General features: G+C 39.7%; 1 protein-coding gene across 2 annotated transcripts in view; it reads right to left on the reverse strand.

The window, feature by feature from the left end:
* Positions 1-19334, reverse strand: part of C6H8orf34 (chromosome 6 C8orf34 homolog) — a 422831-nt gene that overhangs the window by 116604 nt on the left and 286893 nt on the right. For both annotated transcript variants that reach the window (XM_069731465.1, XM_069731463.1), the window contains exon 10: positions 789-862. In XM_069731465.1, the coding sequence (XP_069587566.1) occupies positions 789-862 (74 nt within the window). The remainder of the gene's footprint in view (positions 1-788; positions 863-19334) is intronic.

Consider the following 19334-nt stretch of genomic DNA (forward strand, 5'->3'; position numbering starts at 1 on the left):
AAATAGGGCACTTTGTTGCCTTGTCTGTAAAAAAATTTAAGGCGTCCTCGATTTTTTTGAAGCTGAAGAAACTTATACAGATTATTTGGACTGCGATTATCATTTTACAATTTTCAGTGAATGCAGTTAATTTCTTCATATCAGAATTATGGGCTGTAGACATGCATCACTTATAATCATAATGATTTATCATATTTTTCCTATGTGTCCATAAAAAATATTGGCTGCCTGTGATTTTTTGGTAAGCTGTCCAGAAAAAAATAAAAAAAAGTCAGCGTTAGAAACCCAGTCTAAGGGTTGTCTAACTGTATAATAATTCACTGCTATTGAGCCACTAATTATCTAGAGCAGTGTTTCCGAAACGCCAGTCCTCATGACCCCCAACAGGTCATGTTTTCAAGTGTTGCACAGGTGAAAGAATTTCTTATACCTTGATAATAATTCCATCACCTGTTCAATACTCCGGAAATTCAGAAAACATGATGTGTTTGAGACCTGTTAGGACTGGACTTTGGGAATCACTGATCTAGAGTTTAGATATCATTGGGCTCCGGAGTGGCCAGTGGGAAACTTCCTGCCAGTACAGGAAATACCTTGACTTCCTCTTATTCTCAAAAACCATACTAGCATCCATTTGTACGTACAATTCTGCAACATATTTTACAGCAACTCCACTTCTTTCTATCATGTTGTAGTCATTAGCAGCATAATAATCGTCTGTGTCATCCCCATTCTCAATACCATTATTTCAAATGTTATCCTTGTCAGTACCAATGTCATTTACTTACAGGTCCTGTCACTTGAGATGCACTTTCAAATTCGTCATCATCCTCCATTAATGTTTCTGCTCCAGGCAATGAATCTGTTCCAAGGAGACAAAAAAGAAATAGCTTCATGTTCATGTAATTACTTTGGAATAATTAATCTCTTGAAATATGTAAACCTCTAAATTTCATGCCAAGACTATAGAAATAGGTTTAAGAGCAGGTTTTGAATTACAACGGTAATATGTTTTATATCTTTTCTGCCACGGAGCCTATTTTGATGAGTGAAGTCTTAATGGATTGAGGCAGCCTATCTTATTTGATCATGATGAAAACAAAAAAGGCAGTAGCGCCAAGAATTACCAGTGGGTAAGCCCAAATATTGTGATATAATAATTGATGCCTGCGGGATATTTAAGGTAGAAGAAGTGGGGCCCTTACTTTTAATGACAGCCTATCATCTGTCGTATTTCACTTGTGATAAGTATGTATTCCATCTACAAATAAATGCTGTATGTATCCCATATATTTAATCACTAAGGTACACAGATCTAAACATGCCTGTAATTTAATCACCATGTTTACCTACTGTAATTGAATTTAATGGCTAGGAAAAGCTGATCTATTATTTGGCCCTAGACATGACAATATCCCCAGATGCTCGGGGCAAAACTTGCATGTTGTATTGTATCTACCTTATATATAATGAATAACTTGATTGTAATGGAAGATGTTACAAGAAAATTTCAGAGTAAAACATCAGGCACACAACAGAGAGCCATGGAAGAACATGTCCACACGATTCATTACTGAGGGATCATAGTCATTCCTATGAAGGCTCAGTATAAATATTTTTTCATAGAAGCAATATCCCTAGGAGATGATACCTTTGCAATACAGCATCCAATGGAGGATCACAGAATTCTGTATGAAATCAGAGGCCTCCAGAAGTACACTAGAACCTTCTATGGGTACTATTATTACCCTGTACAACTCACAGGTTGTACTAAGTCATAATTACAAACTCTGAGTAAAGTCATATTCAAACCATAGTTATTTGTAACTAAACGAGTTGTTGGTTGAGTTAATCTATTTTACAAAGTGCTGAGAATGAAATAAAAATAAATAAATTAAATTGTAGTTCTAATCATCTCAATAATCCTCTATCTCTCCCATTCTGATGCTGCCAATCTCTACTTTGTGTTGCAGCTCCCACTCTGATGCTGCCTGTCTCTACTCTAGTTCCCACTCTGATAATGTCAGTCTCTACTTTCCACTGCAGCTCACATTCTGACGCTAACAGTCTCTACTTTTTGCTGTAGTTCCCATTCTGATGCTGCCAGTCTCTACTTTCTGCTGTAGTTCCAATTCTGACGCTAACAGTCTCTACTTTCTGCTGTAGTTCCCATTCTGATGCTGCCAGTCTCTAATTTCTGCTGTAGTTCCCATTCTGACGCTGCCAGTCTCTACTTTCTGCTGTAGTTCCCATTCTGACGCTGCCAGTCTCTACTTTCCACTGCAGCTCCCATTCCGATGCTGCCAGTCTCTATTTGCCACTGTAGTTCCCATTCTGATGCTGCCAGTCTCTACTTTCTGCTGTAGTTCCCATTCTGACGCTGCCAGTCTCTACTTTTTGCTGTAGTTCCCATTCTGATGCTGCCAGTCTCTACTTTCTGCTGTAGTTCCCATTCTGATGCTGCCAGTCTCTACTTTCTGCTGTAGTTCCCATTCTGATGCTGCCAGTCTCTACTTTCTGCTGTAGTTCCCATTCTGATGCTGCCAGTCTCTACTTTTTGCTGTAGTTCCCATTCTGATGCTGACAGTCTCTATTTGCCATTGTAGTTCCCATTCTGATGCTGCCAGTCTTGACTTTCTGCTGTAGCTCCCATTCTGATGCTGCCAGTCTCTATTTTCTGCTGTTGTACTCATTCTGATGCTGCCAGTCTCTACTTTCTGCAGTAGTTCCCATTCTGATGCTGCCAGTCTCTACATTCTGCTGTATTTCTCATTCTGATGCTGCCAGTCTCGACTTTCCGCTACAGCTGCCAATCTGATGCTGACAGTCTCTATTTGCCACTGTAGTTCCCATTCTGATGCTGCCAGTCTCTACTGTCTGCTGTAGTTCCAATTCTGATGCTAACAGTCTCTACTTTCTGCTGCAGTTCCCATTCTGATGCCGCCAGTCTCTACTTTCTGCTGTAGTTCCCATTCTGATGCTGCCAGTCTCTACTTTCCACAGCAGCTCCCATTCTGATGCTGCCAGTCTCTATTTGCCACTGTAGTTCCCATTCTGATGCTGCCAGTCTCGACTTTCTGCTGTAGTTCTATTCTGATTCTGCCAGTCTCTACTTTCTACAGTAGTTCCCAATCTGATGCTGCCAGTCTCTACTTTCTGCTACAGCTCCCAATCTGACAGTTACAGAATTTTTACTGCAGTATTTTATTTCAGTATTATATATAACAAATTAGATAATTTGCTGCATTTCATTATTTTATTTAGAAATGTACCCTCATTATTTTGCAGGTTGTAGGACGAAGGCACAAAGGTTCTGTAGGTGAGATAAATTGTCTACTCTGTTCAACTTGTCATCTTCATTAATATTTTTAAAAGCATTTAAATATATGTCAATGTTTAAAATGTAATATAAAAAGTTAAAAAAACATGAAAGCAAAAATTTACACAGTAGAAACTTCTAAATGTTTGCTCTCGAGGTGTTAATACTTAAATAAGATATTATATAGCTACATCAAGCAAAAGTCTAAAAAAGCACTTTTCACACGTAGGTCTATGTTTAGTCACATTGAGGAATATTCACTACATAGACATGCTGCATCTAATCCTTGACTAGCAATCTAAAATTAAAACAAGACAGCTAATGCTGAATATTTTAACATTTGGGACTGATCATGGTAAAATAAGCACATGTGAACAAGCACAAATAAAATTGTATATAATCAACTGAAAATTCTGCTTTAGCTATTTTTTATTCCATCAGAGATAGAGTATATGTTCACATTTTTTTTTTAAGGAGGAAGATGGGAGACGCCGGACCAAGATCAGCGACACCCATAGGACCGAAACGCCCCCAGGTGAGTATAATAAAAGATATTTTTCTTCTTTTGCAGGTCGGATTGGGGGCTTTATGGAATGCTGTAGATAAGCCCTGAAAGGCAGTGGCCATAACTCGTATCGGCCAAACCTGGTGACAGGTTCCCTTTAATATTAGCTCATAGATATACTTAGCCTTTACTGGTTATTAAAAAGTGGCACCCCCACAAAAAATGATGTATGTCCCCCTATAATTAATAACTAGCAAAGGCTCCTGTTAGCGTCCCAGCCTGTTTTCCAGCTTTGCTTGAGGTGTCCATTCATGACTCTGGCTTTGAATAGTAAACCCATGCTGCCTGCCCCGACCCCGGACTGTCTGACTACGCTTCTGTCTCATCCTTATGTACCTTGTACCAATGCCTCTGACCCTCTGGTCAGCTGCTGCTGACTCAAGGACTGCCCAGGATTGGTACATGGTGACGACCAGTAGCCCAGCCTATCCTCACCATCATAAGCTCTACTGAATATCTGGTAGTCACTTAGTTACGCCCCTCCAGGGTAAGCCTGGCCCATGGTGCAGTGGGTCCACACCCACCAGCGTTATAGTCTTTCACACTAAAACATAAAGCTACTATTTAATATAGGCCCAACAGTTCCCTTTTGTGTGAAGTTTTTTCATCGTATTTATTCCTAAAGGGAATCTGATAGAATGATTCAAGTCCCCATACTGTTTATATGGTCATATTTCTCTCTCAAATATCTAATACATGTTTTACTTATGTAATCTGTGGCTTCTTGACTGACATATCTCTGTTTTAATGCATATTGTAATGCAGCAGTGTTCACCTCATGTGGTAATGAGGCAGTGACCCAGTAAACTTCAAAGCAAAATGTCTTTAATGTCCAAAAACACACAAATGAAAAGCAAACGGTATCCTCCAGATCACAGCCAGGGTGTCAAAACAGTCCGTATCTGAGACCTGTTGCCGTGGACGACTGCACCATCGTGTCACGCTGAGGGGGTCACCAGGAATTAGCTTCCCTTGGCTCTGTGTTGACTGCACACATAAGCCGGATATTGCAGAGCCACCTGCTCTGCAGCTTGCAAACCAACACTGACACACCCAACCTTTGCTGCAGGGTTTTTGAATGAGATCTGTGACCATGGGCCACTTGTGAGACCCAGTTGGAGAAAGTGAATTATCCCACTAACATCCTGTAGTTCACTCCAAAAATAAAAGCCCATGCTGGGTTTTCTTAATTTTGCCTTGGGCAAATAGCTTGTCCAAGACAAAACTTACTTTTGTTCTGCATTGCAACCACAGCTATGTCTGTAACTGCAATGCACTCCAGCGGCCTTAATATGCTTCTATGCGCATCCTGGAAGATACTTACCGTCCCTCGCATATAACTTCCCTCACTGCCTTACAATATCTAAATTAATTTTAAGTGTTTTGTGCATATGAAAGCACTCTCTAAGTCTGTCTCTATTCTTCATCCAACTTCATCTTCCTCTAATTGACTGACAGCTGATAGGCTTGAGTACACAACCAGTGAGCTGTCGGTCAAGCAGAGGAAGACAGGAATGGGCGGAGAATATAGCCAGGGAGGCAGAGGCTTGGGATGGACTTTGACACATGCAGAGCACTTAAGGCTCATTTGCATATTTATCAAAACAGCTAATTTTCTGCTTGTGTGTAACAAAAAGTGTGCTTGCTGCATCATAAGAAGGGCAAGAGATATATATACGGTATTTATACAGTGGGTACGGAAAGTATTCAGACACCTTTAACTTTTTCACTCTTTGTTTCATTGCAGCCATTTGGTAAGTTCCAAAAAGTTCATTTTTTCCACATTAATGTACACTCTGCACCCATCTTGACTGAAAAAAAAACAGAAAATTAGCAAATTTAATAAAAAAGAAAAACTGAAATATCACATGGTCATAAGTATTCAGACCCTTTGCTCAGACACTCATATTTAAGTCACATGCTGTCCATTTCCTTGTGATCCTCCTTGGAGTCCAGCTGTGTTTAATTAAACTGACAGGACTTGATTTGGAAAGGCACACACCTGTCTATATAAGACCTCACAGCTCACAGTGCATATCAGACCAAATGAGAATCATGAGGTCAAAGGAACTGGCCAAGGAGCTCAGAGACAGAACTGTGGCAAGGCACAGATCTGGCCCAGGTTACAACAGAATTTCTGCTGTACTCAAGGCTCCTAAGAGCAAAATGGCCTCCATAATCCTTAAATGGACCACCAGAAGTCTTCCTAGACCTAGCCGTCCAGCCAAACTGAGCAATCATGGGAGAAGAGCCTTGGTGAGAGAGGCAAAGTAGAACCCCAAGATCTGAGCTCCAGAGATGCAGTAGGGAGATGGGAGAAAGTTCCATAAAGTTAACTATCTTCACAGCATAGAAGATGTGAAGCATGTGAAGATACGAGATGTGCAGCACCTGAAACAGCAGATACTGGAACCCTGTGCTAGCATTTCTTCTGTGGTGTTGCTATCAGTGTGTCAAGAGTGGGAGAAGAAGGTTGCATTGACAATCCAATACAATGGGCAGCACTTTGAACACATTTTATAAGTGGTCATAAACTTGTAAATAACTCATGAAAGAATAAAGTTACGTTAAAACCAAGCACACCATTGTTTTTCTTGTGATATTCTCAATAAGTTAGATGTGTCACATGACCCTCTTCCCATTGAAAAAAATAAAGTTGGATCCAGAATGGCTGACTTCAAAATGGTCGCCATGGTCACCACCAATCTTGAAAAGTTTCCCCCTCCCAAATTCCCATTTATTTAGATGTATCCATATAAATGGCCCACCCTGTAGATTAATTTTCCGGGCGATTAGAGGTTTTCAGTATTCACAAATAAATTTGCCAGAAATTGAATTAATTTGAAAAATTTGGTGAAGCTGGCGAAATTGAATTTCAAACAATCCACTCATCTGTACTGTCAACATTTTCTGTTGAAGGTCTGGAAAAGTCCTTTACCCTAATAAGGGAACTTTACATATTTAAGCTTGTCTTTCTAATCCATAATATTTGGCACCAAATACGAAACAAACATCAGATGGCTGCCATTAATGTGGAAAATCTAGTCAAAACAAAGGTCTTGCAGATAAAATGGAAATTCACTTTTCCAAAGAATGAAAAAAATATGGTTGACAAGCTCATCTTCAAGTTCCAAAAACATGTCATGAAGAAGACAAATGTAATCTATTGTTTTGTATTGCAAGAGAGGCATTGATAATAAGCCATCCATACTGATTGTCTTTGCTTTTCTTCAACTACTTCAGTTATATAAATCTACTCATAAGTTCTGACCACCGGTGCCAGGCCGATATACCACAGAGCAGGATATCAGCTCCCTGGGGGCCATCGATAGCAATCCAAGATGAGTGTCCTCAACATGTGCGGATGGCAGCTGAAATTCTTATCACAGGAGGTGATGGTCAAGAGAGGATTTGAAGACATTGATAAAGGGTAAGGACTTGTTTGATGTGCTGGTTCTGCTTTCTGTTTAGTTACAACAAAATGTATTCTATTGATCCTGAAAAGTGTCAGCCATCTCGATGAGGACAAAAACTGTCTCCTAATAGTGTAAATTACTTGTCTGGAAAAATTGAGTTGTTAAAGTTCCACTCTAGCGTTTTTGTTTATTGCAGCACTGAAGTGGTGCTACTAATGCAAGCTTCCAGACCCTAGTCTCATACTGGTCAGTCACCTTCTTCATTTTTTACCTGCGCTGCTACGGTTGCTCTTCAGTAGCTTGTGACCTGCCAGATCGCTCCAGTGTTTGCTGGGCCATCTGGAGGTCACTTTTCAATGTAAGTGAGTGAGATACAGAACAAGGTGAGGATGAGGCTGCTAAAGACTTACATTGGGAGTTTGTGATTGTTACCTCTGACTTCTGGGCAGTTAGAAGTTGCGGTCACAAGATGGCGCCGCGAGACTGGAGTGATGCCAGGAAGAGCTGAAGATGAGAATTACATTAGACTCGAACAAAGACGACCCAGGAAAACATACTCAGAAGGGAGGTAAGAACATTTCTAAAACAATCCACAGTGAGGAGATTGGAACAAAACAAAATCCTCTAAACTGCATGCTCGCAAACGCCAGAAGCCTGACAAACAAGATGGAAGAACTAGAAGCAGAAATATCTACAGGTAACTTTGACATAGTGGGAATAACCGAGACATGGTTAGATGAAAGCTATGACTGGGCAGTTAACTTACAGGGTTACAGTCTGTTTAGAAAGGATCGTAAAAATCGGAGAGGAGGAGGGGTTTGTCTCTATGTAAAGTCTTGTCTAAAGTCCACTTTAAGGGAGGATATTAGCGAAGGGAATGAGGATGTCGAGTCCATATGGGTTGAAATTCATGGAGGGAAAAATGGTAACAAAATTCTCATTGGGGTCTGTTACAAACCCCCAAATATAACAGAAACCATGGAAAGTCTACTTCTAAAGCAGATAGATGAAGCTGCAACCCATAATGAGGTCCTGGTTATGGGGGACTTTAACTACCCGGATATTAACTGGGAAACAGAAACCTGTGAAACCCATAAAGGCAACAGGTTTCTGCTAATAACCAAGAAAAATTATCTTTCACAATTGGTGCAGAATCCAACCAGAGGAGCAGCACTTTTAGACCTAATACTATCTAATAGACCTGACAGAATAACAAATCTGCAGGTGGTTGGGCATTTAGGAAATAGCGACCACAATATTGTGCAGTTTCACCTGTCTTTCACTAGGGGGACTTGTCAGGGAGTCACAAAAACATTGAACTTTAGGAAGGCAAAGTTTGAACAGCTTAGAGATGCCCTTAATCTGGTAGACTGGGACAATATCCTCAGAAATGAGAATACAGATAATAAATGGGAAATGTTTAAGAACATCCTAAATAGGCAGTGTAAGCGGTTTATACCTTGTGGGAATAAAAGGACTAGAAATAGGAAAAACCCAATGTGGCTAAACAAAGAAGTAAGGCAGGCAATTAACAGTAAAAAGAAAGCATTTGCACTACTAAAGCAGGATGGCACCACTGAAGCTCTAAAAAACTATAGGGAGAAAAATACTTTATCTAAAAAACTAATTAAAGCTGCCAAAAAGGAAACAAAGAAGCACATTGCTAAGGAGAGTAAAACTAATCCCAAACTGTTCTTCAACTATATCAATAGTAAAAGAATAAAAACTGAAAATGTAGGCCCCTTAAAAAATAGTGAGGAAAGAATGGTTGTAGATGACGAGGAAAAAGCTAACATATTAAACACCTTCTTCTCCACGGTATTCACGGTGGAAAATAAAATGCTAGGTGAAATCCCAAGAAACAATGAAAACCCTATATTAAGAGTCACCAATCTAACCCAAGAAGAGGTGCGAAACCGGCTAAATAAGATTAAAATAGATAAATCTCCAGGTCCGGATGGCATACACCCACGAGTACTAAGAGAACTAAGTAATGTAATAGATAAACCATTATTTCTTATTTTTAGTGACTCTATAGCGACAGGGTCTGTTCCGCAGGACTGGCGCATAGCAAATGTGGTGCCAATATTCAAAAAGGGCTCTAAAAGTGAACCTGGAAATTATAGGCCAGTAAGTCTAACCTCTATTGTTGGTAAAATATTTGAAGGGTTTCTGAGGGATGTTATTCTGGATTATCTCAATGAGAATAACTGTTTAACTCCATATCAGCATGGGTTTATGAGAAATCGCTCCTGTCAAACCAATCTAATCAGTTTTTATGAAGAGGTAAGCTATAGACTGGACCACGGTGAGTCATTGGACGTGGTATATCTCGATTTTTCCAAAGCGTTTGATACCGTGCCGCACAAGAGGTTGGTACACAAAATGAGAATGCTTGGTCTGGGGGAAAATGTGTGTAAATGGGTTAGTAACTGGCTTAGTGATAGAAAGCAGAGGGTGGTTATAAATGGTATAGTCTCTAACTGGGTCGCTGTGACCAGTGGGGTACCGCAGGGCTCAGTATTGGGACCTGTTCTCTTCAACATATTCATTAATGATCTGGTAGAAGGTTTACACAGTAAAATATCGATATTTGCAGATGATACAAAACTATGTAAAGCAGTTAATACAAGAGAAGATAGTATTCTGCTACAGATGGATCTGGATAAGTTGGAAACTTGGGCTGAAAGGTGGCAGATGAGGTTTAACAATGATAAATGTAAGGTTATACACATGGGAAGAGGGAATCAATATCACCATTACACACTGAACGGGAAACCACTGGGTAAATCTGACAGGGAGAAGGACTTGGGGATCCTAGTTAATGATAAACTTACCTGGAGCAGCCAGTGCCAGGCAGCAGCTGCCAAGGCAAACAGGATCATGGGGTGCATTAAAAGAGGTCTGGATACACATGATGAGAGCATTATACTGCCTCTGTACAAATCCCTAGTTAGACCGCACATGGAGTACTGTGTCCAGTTTTGGGCACCGGTGCTCAGGAAGGATATAATGGAACTAGAGAGAGTACAAAGGAGGGCAACAAAATTAATAAAGGGGATGGGAGAACTACAATACCCAGATAGATTAGCGAAATTAGGATTATTTAGTCTAGAAAAAAGACGACTGAGGGGCGATCTAATAACCATGTATAAGTATATAAGGGGACAATACAAATATCTCGCTGAGGATCTGTTTATACCAAGGAAGGTGACGGGCACAAGGGGGCATTCTTTGCGTCTGGAGGAGAGAAGGTTTTTCCACCAACATAGAAGAGGATTCTTTACTGTTAGGGCAGTGAGAATCTGGAATTGCTTGCCTGAGGAGGTGGTGATGGCGAACTCAGTCGAGGGGTTCAAGAGAGGCCTGGATGTCTTCCTGGAGCAGAACAATATTGTATCATACAATTATTAGGTTCTGTAGAAGGACGTAGATCTGGGGATTTATTATGATGGAATATAGGCTGAACTGGATGGACAAATGTCTTTTTTCGGCCTTACTAACTATGTTACTATGTTACATTGCTAAGGAGAGTAAAACTAATCCCAAACTGTTCTTCAACTATATCAATAGTAAAAGAATAAAAACTGAAAATGTAGGCCCCTTAAAAAATAGTGAGGAAAGAATGGTTGTAGATGACGAGGAAAAAGCTAACATATTAAACACCTTCTTCTCCACGGTATTCACGGTGGAAAATGAAATGCTAGGTGAAATCCCAAGAAACAATGAAAACCCTATATTAAGGGTCACCAATCTAACCCAAGAAGAGGTGCGAAACCGGCTAAATAAGATTAAAATAGATAAATCTCCGGGTCCGGATGGCATACACCCACGAGTACTAAGAGAACTAAGTAATGTAATAGATAAACCATTATTTCTTATTTTTAGTGACTCTATAGCGACAGGGTCTGTTCCGCAGGACTGGCGCATAGCAAATGTGGTGCCAATATTCAAAAAGGGCTCTAAAAGTGAACCTGGAAATTATAGGCCAGTAAGTCTAACCTCTATTGTTGGTAAAATATTTGAAGGGTTTCTGAGGGATGTTATTCTGGATTATCTCAATGAGAATAACTGTTTAACTCCATATCAGCATGGGTTTATGAGAAATCGCTCCTGTCAAACCAATCTAATCAGTTTTTATGAAGAGGTAAGCTATAGACTGGACCACGGTGAGTCATTGGACGTGGTATATCTCGATTTTTCCAAAGCGTTTGATACCGTGCCGCACAAGAGGTTGGTACACAAAATGAGAATGCTTGGTCTGGGGGAAAATGTGTGTAAATGGGTTAGTAACTGGCTTAGTGATAGAAAGCAGAGGGTGGTTATAAATGGTATAGTCTCTAACTGGGTCGCTGTGACCAGTGGGGTACCGCAGGGGTCAGTATTGGGACCTGTTCTCTTCAACATATTCATTAATGATCTGGTAGAAGGTTTACACAGTAAAATATCGATATTTGCAGATGATACAAAACTATGTAAAGCAGTTAATACAAGAGAAGATAGTATTCTGCTACAGATGGATCTGGATAAGTTGGAAACTTGGTCTGAAAGGTGGCAGATGAGGTTTAACAATGATAAATGTAAGGTTATACACATGGGAAGAAGGAATCAATGTCACCATTACACACTGAACGGGAAACCACTGGGTAAATCTGACAGGGAGAAGGACTTGGGGATCCTAGTTAATGATAAACTTACCTGGAGCAGCCAGTGCCAGGCAGCAGCTGCCAAGGCAAACAGGATCATGGGGTGCATTAAAAGAGGTCTGGATACACATGATGAGAGCATTATACTGCCTCTGTACAAATCCCTAGTTAGACCGCACATGGAGTACTGTGTCCAGTTTTGGGCACCGGTGCTCAGGAAGGATATAATGGAACTAGAGAGAGTACAAAGGAGGGCAACAAAATTAATAAAGGGGATGGGAGAACTACAATACCCAGATAGATTAGCGAAATTAGGATTATTTAGTCTAGAAAAAAGACGACTGAGGGGCGATCTAATAACCATGTATAAGTATATAAGGGGACAATACAAATATCTCGCTGAGGATCTGTTTATACCAAGGAAGGTGACGGGCACAAGGGGGCATTCTTTGCGTCTGGAGGAGAGAAGGTTTTTCCACCAACATAGAAGAGGATTCTTTACTGTTAGGGCAGTGAGAATCTGGAATTGCTTGCCTGAGGAGGTGGTGATGGCGAACTCAGTCGAGGGGTTCAAGAGAGGCCTGGATGTCTTCCTGGAGCAGAACAATATTGTATCATACAATTATTAGGTTCTGTAGAAGGACATAGATCTGGGTATTTATTATGATGGATTATGATGGAATATAGGCTGAACTGGATGGACAAATGTCTTTTTTCGGCCTTACTAACTATGTTACTATGTTACTATGTTACATCATCACTCCAACAATGAAAATGCTGGAGTGGTGCTTTACAATAGTGGCAAAAAAGTTTCTACCAATATAAGCATGTCATGAGTAATATTAGAAGTGATGGAAGCTATGACAAAAACTAATGTCAGCCCTAATAAAATTAAACTAACATATAAAGATTACCCTTGAAGGAGCCCTCACGTGTTCACATTTTCATTACCTCCCTAGGAAAGAGTAGCCCTATTTACACTGCATCACACATTGACACATACGGGTGCTTCTCACAAAATTAGAATATCATCAAAAAGTTAATTTATTTCAATTCTTCAATACAAAAAGTGAAACTCACATATTATATAGAGTCATTACAAACAGGGTGATCTATTTCAAGTGTTTATTTCTGTTAATGTTGATGATTATGGCTTACAGCCAATGAAAATCCAAAAGTTATTATTTCAGAAAATTAGAATAATTAACAAAAAGCCTACAAAGGCTTCCTAAGTATTTAAAAGGGTCCCTTAGTCTGTTTCAGTAGGAAGAGTGGAGAGGCCACAATCTAAGCTGCTTGAGGTCTAGTGTGAAGTTTCCACAATCAGTGATGGTTTGGGGAGCCATGTCATCTGCTGGTGTAGGTCCACTGTGTATTATCAAGACCAAAGTCAGCGCAGCCATCTACCAGGAAATATTAGAGCACGTCATGCTTCCCTCTGCCTACAGGCTTTTTGGAGATAGAAAATTCATTTTCAAGCAGGACTTGGCATCTGTCCACACTGCCAAAAGTACCAATATTTGGTTTACAAACAACAGTATCATAGTGCTTGATTGGCCAGCAAACTCACCTGACTATAACCCCTTTGAGAATCTATGGTGTATTGTCAAGAGGAAGATGAGAGACACCAGACCCAACAATGCAGATGAGCTGAAGGCTGCTGTCAAAGCAACCAGGGGCTTCCATAACACTTCAGCAGTGCCACAGGCTCATCGCCTCCATGCCACGCCACATTGATTAATTGATGAAAAAGGAGCCCCGACCAAGTATTGAGTGCATTTACTGAACATACATTTTAGTAGGCCAACATTCCAGATTTTAAAATAATTTTTCAAGCTGGTTTTATAAAGTATTCTAATTCACTGAGATAATGGGTTTTCATTGGATGTAAGCATAATCATCAACATTAACAGATATAAACACTTGAAATAAATCACGCTTTTTGTAATGACTCTATATAGTATATGAGATTCACTTTTTCTATTGAAGAACTAAAATAAAATTAGAATATCATCAAAAAGTTAATTTGTGAGAAGCACCTGTTCAAACATTCTGTGCATGTACATTTTCAATTGATAAAAATTCCTCACAATAGACATCAGTAGAATTTCTTGGTGCTACCAATCGAGATTTTGTCTTTCAAAAAATCCCTTAAAATATAAATCCATATTTTAAAAACGTAAAAGAATCCTAATCCACAAGCGAACATACAATTAACCCCTTTCCAACGTTGGGCGTAATAATTTCCCAGCACATGTCAGCTGTTTTGAACACCTGACATGTGCCTCTAACAGCCGCGGGTGAAATCGCGATCCACCTGCAGCAATTAACTTATTAAATGCGGCCAGAAATCCCGCCCATCGGTGACCCCGTCACGCGACCGCGGGTCACCGATGGGTTGGCATGACAACCAGAGGTATCCAGCAGACTTCTATGGTTGTCATAGCCGGATTGTTATGTGCACCGTCCAGTGGTTTTCTGATCATCGCCTGCATATAGCAGTGGAGATCAGAGTACTGCAGCTTCTAGACTTCCATGGAGACTATTGAAGCATGCAAAAAGTAAAAAAAGTTTTTTAAAAATATTAAAAAATATATAAAAGTTCAAATTACCCCCCTTTCGCCCCATTCAAGATAAAAAAAAAATCAAACCGACATATTCAGAGTCATATTCAGAGCCAAGTTCAGAATTGCCTGATCTATCAATATAAAAAAAGATTTCTCCTGATCGCTAAACGGCATAACGAGAAGAAAAGTCAAAATGCCATAAAATGCAATAACGGGCGATCAAAAGATCGTATCTATATCAAAATGATATCAATAAAAACATCAGCTCGGCGTGCATAAAATAAACCCTCAACCAGCCCCAAATCACGAAAAATGGAGATGCTACAGGTCTCCGAAAATGGCACAATTTTTTTTTACCAAAGTTTGGATTTTTCTTCACCACTTAAATAAAAAAGAACCTAGACATTTTTGGTGTCTGTAAACTCGTAATGACCTGGACAGTCATAATGGCAGGTCAGTTTTAGCATTTAGTCAACATGGTAAAAAAACAACAAAAACAACTGTGGAACTGCACTTTTTTGCAATTTCACCGCACTTTGAATGCTTTTCTTGTTTTCCAGTACATGATATGTTAAAACCAATGGTGTTGTTCAAAACTATAATTTGTCCCGCAAAAAACAAAACCTCACATGGCCATTTTAACCAAAAAATAAAAAAAAGTTATAGCTCTGGAAAGAAGGGGAGCAAAAATGAAAACGCAAAAACGGAAAATTGTTCAGGGTTAAGGGGTTAAAAACATAAGTATATGATCTGTTCATCAGCAGTTGCTTATACCTAACACATTGATAAGCAGATGATTAAGAGGATGCTTTCCTTCTTTTCCTAATTTCTGCCCTACCTTGCTGCGGAGATGGCACCATAAAACCATAACGGAATGGAGCGCCCGCTCTCTGATGACTCACCCTCCATTTACCTGTGTAGTACTATTCGGAACTAGATGAACCCAGGGCTAACAAAGGAGACAAATGAGTGGTGTGAGAGTTATATGTACAGTAGCTAATGGATGGCACAGGAGGGAACAAGGGGAAGTTCATATCCCAGGTATGAGGCATGATAAATTTAAAATGATAATAGTAATAGTATAACATTACTCATGCAAAAAATATTGCAATCTGGTTGTAATTATATGTAGTTGGTTAACTTAGTATAGCCAATTTATTGCACTAATACTAAAATAACGTCTGTGTATAGTCCGAAATAATGATTATACAACTGTTAAATAACAAAAAATATTTTTTATATGTATAATGTATTCCATTACTGTGTAATCTTGTTAATGGTTTCCATGCATATACTATTTTGAACATTATCACTTTACTATACATGTAAGCACCTATTTAGTCTTTCACCCCTTTTTTGTCATTTATTCTAATAGTGTCTGCACAGCATCTTGTTACAGAACCATAAAAACTTACACTTAAGCCCAATATTCCTACGTACTATCAGCACATTAAAATGGATGTTCCCATCTTTTAGTTCACCTCCGGCGGTGTGCGCTCCTGACAGCTTCCAGCCTGGCGTTGCCATGGAGACGTGTCTTTCCTGGTGCCTGTTCCGCCTCCCCCTTTGAGGTGTTCTCACATCATGTGACGCCGGTCTGCGGTGACGTCACGCCGGGCAGCTAGTGGAAGCTCTGCTAACCAACCGCTGCCACCACTGAATTATACAGAGTATATAAGACTGACCTGTCAGTACACTTACATACACTCCCCTGGATAAAGCAATAAGCGAAACGCGCGTCGGGGTTTTGCCAGCCACCTGCAGGTAATATCCTAAATCTATTTGCCTTGTCTGCACTTTTTATGCCAATGACTTAGCCCTTTTTCTGCACATTATGTAATAATTCAAATGTAGCTTTAGGAAGCTTTTGCTCCAATACAGTTTTATGCACACATTGTCAATTAGGTCCCTACTCATGCTCATGTGATCACCACTTTTAAAGGGGACTTAACCCATTAATACCTCTTAGATGCATTTGAGTTTATTTATATGGAGATACAACTTCTTGAATATAACTTTATTGAGCGTGACATTTATTTATTTATTGGATGTGACATTTAATACTACTAATTATAAAAGTACAGCATGCAAAAAAAATTCTCTTCCTTGAATGCTATTTAATTTAACAAATTAATTGTTGAAGTTGTACTACAGCTCAGTATATATCCATGTATTTTGAATCCTCTATAGCAGGGGTCCCCAACTCCAGTCCTCAAGGCCCACCAACAGGTCATGTTTTCAGGATTTCCTTTGCATTGCACAGGTGATGCAATTATTACATGGGCAAGACTAAGGAAATCCTGAAAACATGACATGTTGGTGGGCCTTGAGGACTGGAGTTGGGGACCCCTGCTCTATAGAACTTGGCATTTCAAGGTCTATATATATTTTTGTTTATAAATATATCCCTGCTACAAGTGGTTTTTTGTATGCACTAAGTGTCCCTTTTATTTTAAACTTAAAACTCTTTTTAAATATTGTTGTTTAAATAAAGTTCGTGATTTCACGGCAATTTTTGCTTCCTTTTGTGATTTTTGGTTTATATATTCTAATGGAAGTGCCGCATATCTAGGCTATACAGTGGGGCAAAAAAGTATTTAGTGAGTCAGCAATAGTGCAAGTTCCACCACTTAAAAAGATGAGAGGCGTCTGTAATTTACATCATAGGTAGACCTCAACTATGGGAGACAAACTGAGAAAAAAAAATCCAGAAAATCACATTGTCTGTTTTTTTAACAATTTATTTGCATATTATGGTGGAAAATAAGTATTTGGTCAGAAACAAAATTTCATCTCAATACTTTGTAATATATCCTTTGTTGGCAATGACAGAGGTCAAACGTTTTCTGTAAGTCTTCACAAGGTTGCCACACACTGTTGTTGGTATGTTGGCCCATTCCTCCATGCAGATCTCCTCTAGAGCAGTGATGTTTTTGGCTTTTCGTTTGGCAACACGGACTTTCAACTTCCTCCAAAGGTTTTCTATAGGGTTGAGATCTGGAGACTGGCTAGGCCACTCCAGGACCTTGAAATGCTTCTTACGAAGCCACTCCTTCGTTGCCCTGGCGGTGTGCTTTGGATCATTGTCATGTTGAAAGACCCAGCCACGTTTCATCTTCAATGCCCTTGCTGATGAAAGGAGGTTTGCACTCAAAATCTCACGATACATGGCCCCATTCATTCTTTCATGTACCCGGATCAGTCGTCCTGGCCCCTTTGCAGAGAAACAGCCCCAAAGCATGATGTTTCCACCACCATGCTTTACAGTAGGTATGGTGTTTGATGGATGCAACTCAGTATTCTTTTTCCTCCAAACACAACAAGTTGTGTTTCTACCAAACAGTTCCAGTTTGGTTTCATCAGACCATAGGACATTCTCCCAAAACTCCTCTGGATTATCCAAATGCTCTCTAGCAAACTTCAGACGGGCCCGGACATGTACTGGCTTAAGCAGTGGGACACGTCTGGCACTGCAGGATCTGAGTCCATGGTGGCGTAGTGTGTTACTTATGGTAGGCCTTGTTACATTGGTCCCAGCTCTCTGCAGTTCATTCACTAGGTCCCCCCGCGTGGTTTTGGGATTTTTGCTCACCGTTCTTGTGATCATTCTGACCCCACGGGGTGGGATTTTGCGTGGAGCCCCAGATCAAGGGAGATTATCAGTGGTCTTGTATGTCTTCCATTTTCTAATTATTGCTCCCACTGTTGATTTCTTCACTCCAAGCTGGTTGGCTATTGCAGATTCAGTCTTCCCAGCCTGGTGCAGGGCTACAATTTTGTTTCTGGTGTCCTTTGACAGCTCTTTGGTCTTCACCATAGTGGAGTTTGGAGTCAGACTGTTTGAGGGTGTGCACAGGTGTCTTTTTATACTGATAACAAGTTTAAACAGGTGCCATTACTACAGGTAATGAGTGGAGGAAAGAGGAGACTCTTAAAGAAGAAGTTACAGGTCTGTGAGAGCCAGAAATCTTGATTGTTTGTTTCTGACCAAATAGTTATTTTCCACCATAATATGCAAATAAATTGTTAAAAAAACAGACAATGTGATTTTCTGGATTTTTTTATCTCAGTTTGTCTCCCATAGTTGAGGTCTACCTATGATGTAAATTACAGACGCCTCTCATCTTTTTAAGTGGTGGAACTTGCACTATTGCTGACTGACTAAATACTTTTTTGCCCCACTGTATATGAAATGCTGGGTTAATCTGGTTGTAATATAGTCTCTAGAAGGGCACCCACACTATGTAACATATTGTGCCCCAGTATTTTTGTATCAAGAAATTCTAGAGAAACATGATTATATTGCAAAGGTTTTTTCAAGTGCGGCAGTACTAATTGTAGTATGTGTAAGCAAGCTAGTAACACAAACGTCTTTCCTAATCATAATAATACTCAAAGCTATAATATTAACAGTTTATTAATTGTAATGCAAATGTAATTTATAAAATGAATTGCGCTCTCTGCAACAACGCTTATGTTGGTTGTACATCCTGCACACTCAAAACGCGGATTTCTGAACATTTACATGTTATTTCTAATATTACCAATTCTAACCGCAATATTTCACCAGCTTTCAAACATTTCATTACACTTCACCAACAGAGTATTACATCCTTACAAATATGTGGGCTAGAACAGGTAGACAAACCTTTAAGCGGAGAGAAATTTGAGGAAACGTCTCCTTTCCCGTGAGGCTTTCTGGATATATAAAACTGGGCACTATTAATGGTCTTAATGTCACAAAGAGGTTTTTGCAAATATCACCGACTATCGTGGCAGTGTCAGGGTGTATGGTAACCACAGATTTTTGCACTCTTCCTT

The sequence above is a fragment of the Ranitomeya imitator genome, chromosome 6, assembly GCF_032444005.1.
Source record: "Ranitomeya imitator isolate aRanImi1 chromosome 6, aRanImi1.pri, whole genome shotgun sequence".
NCBI lineage: Eukaryota > Metazoa > Chordata > Amphibia > Anura > Dendrobatidae > Ranitomeya > Ranitomeya imitator.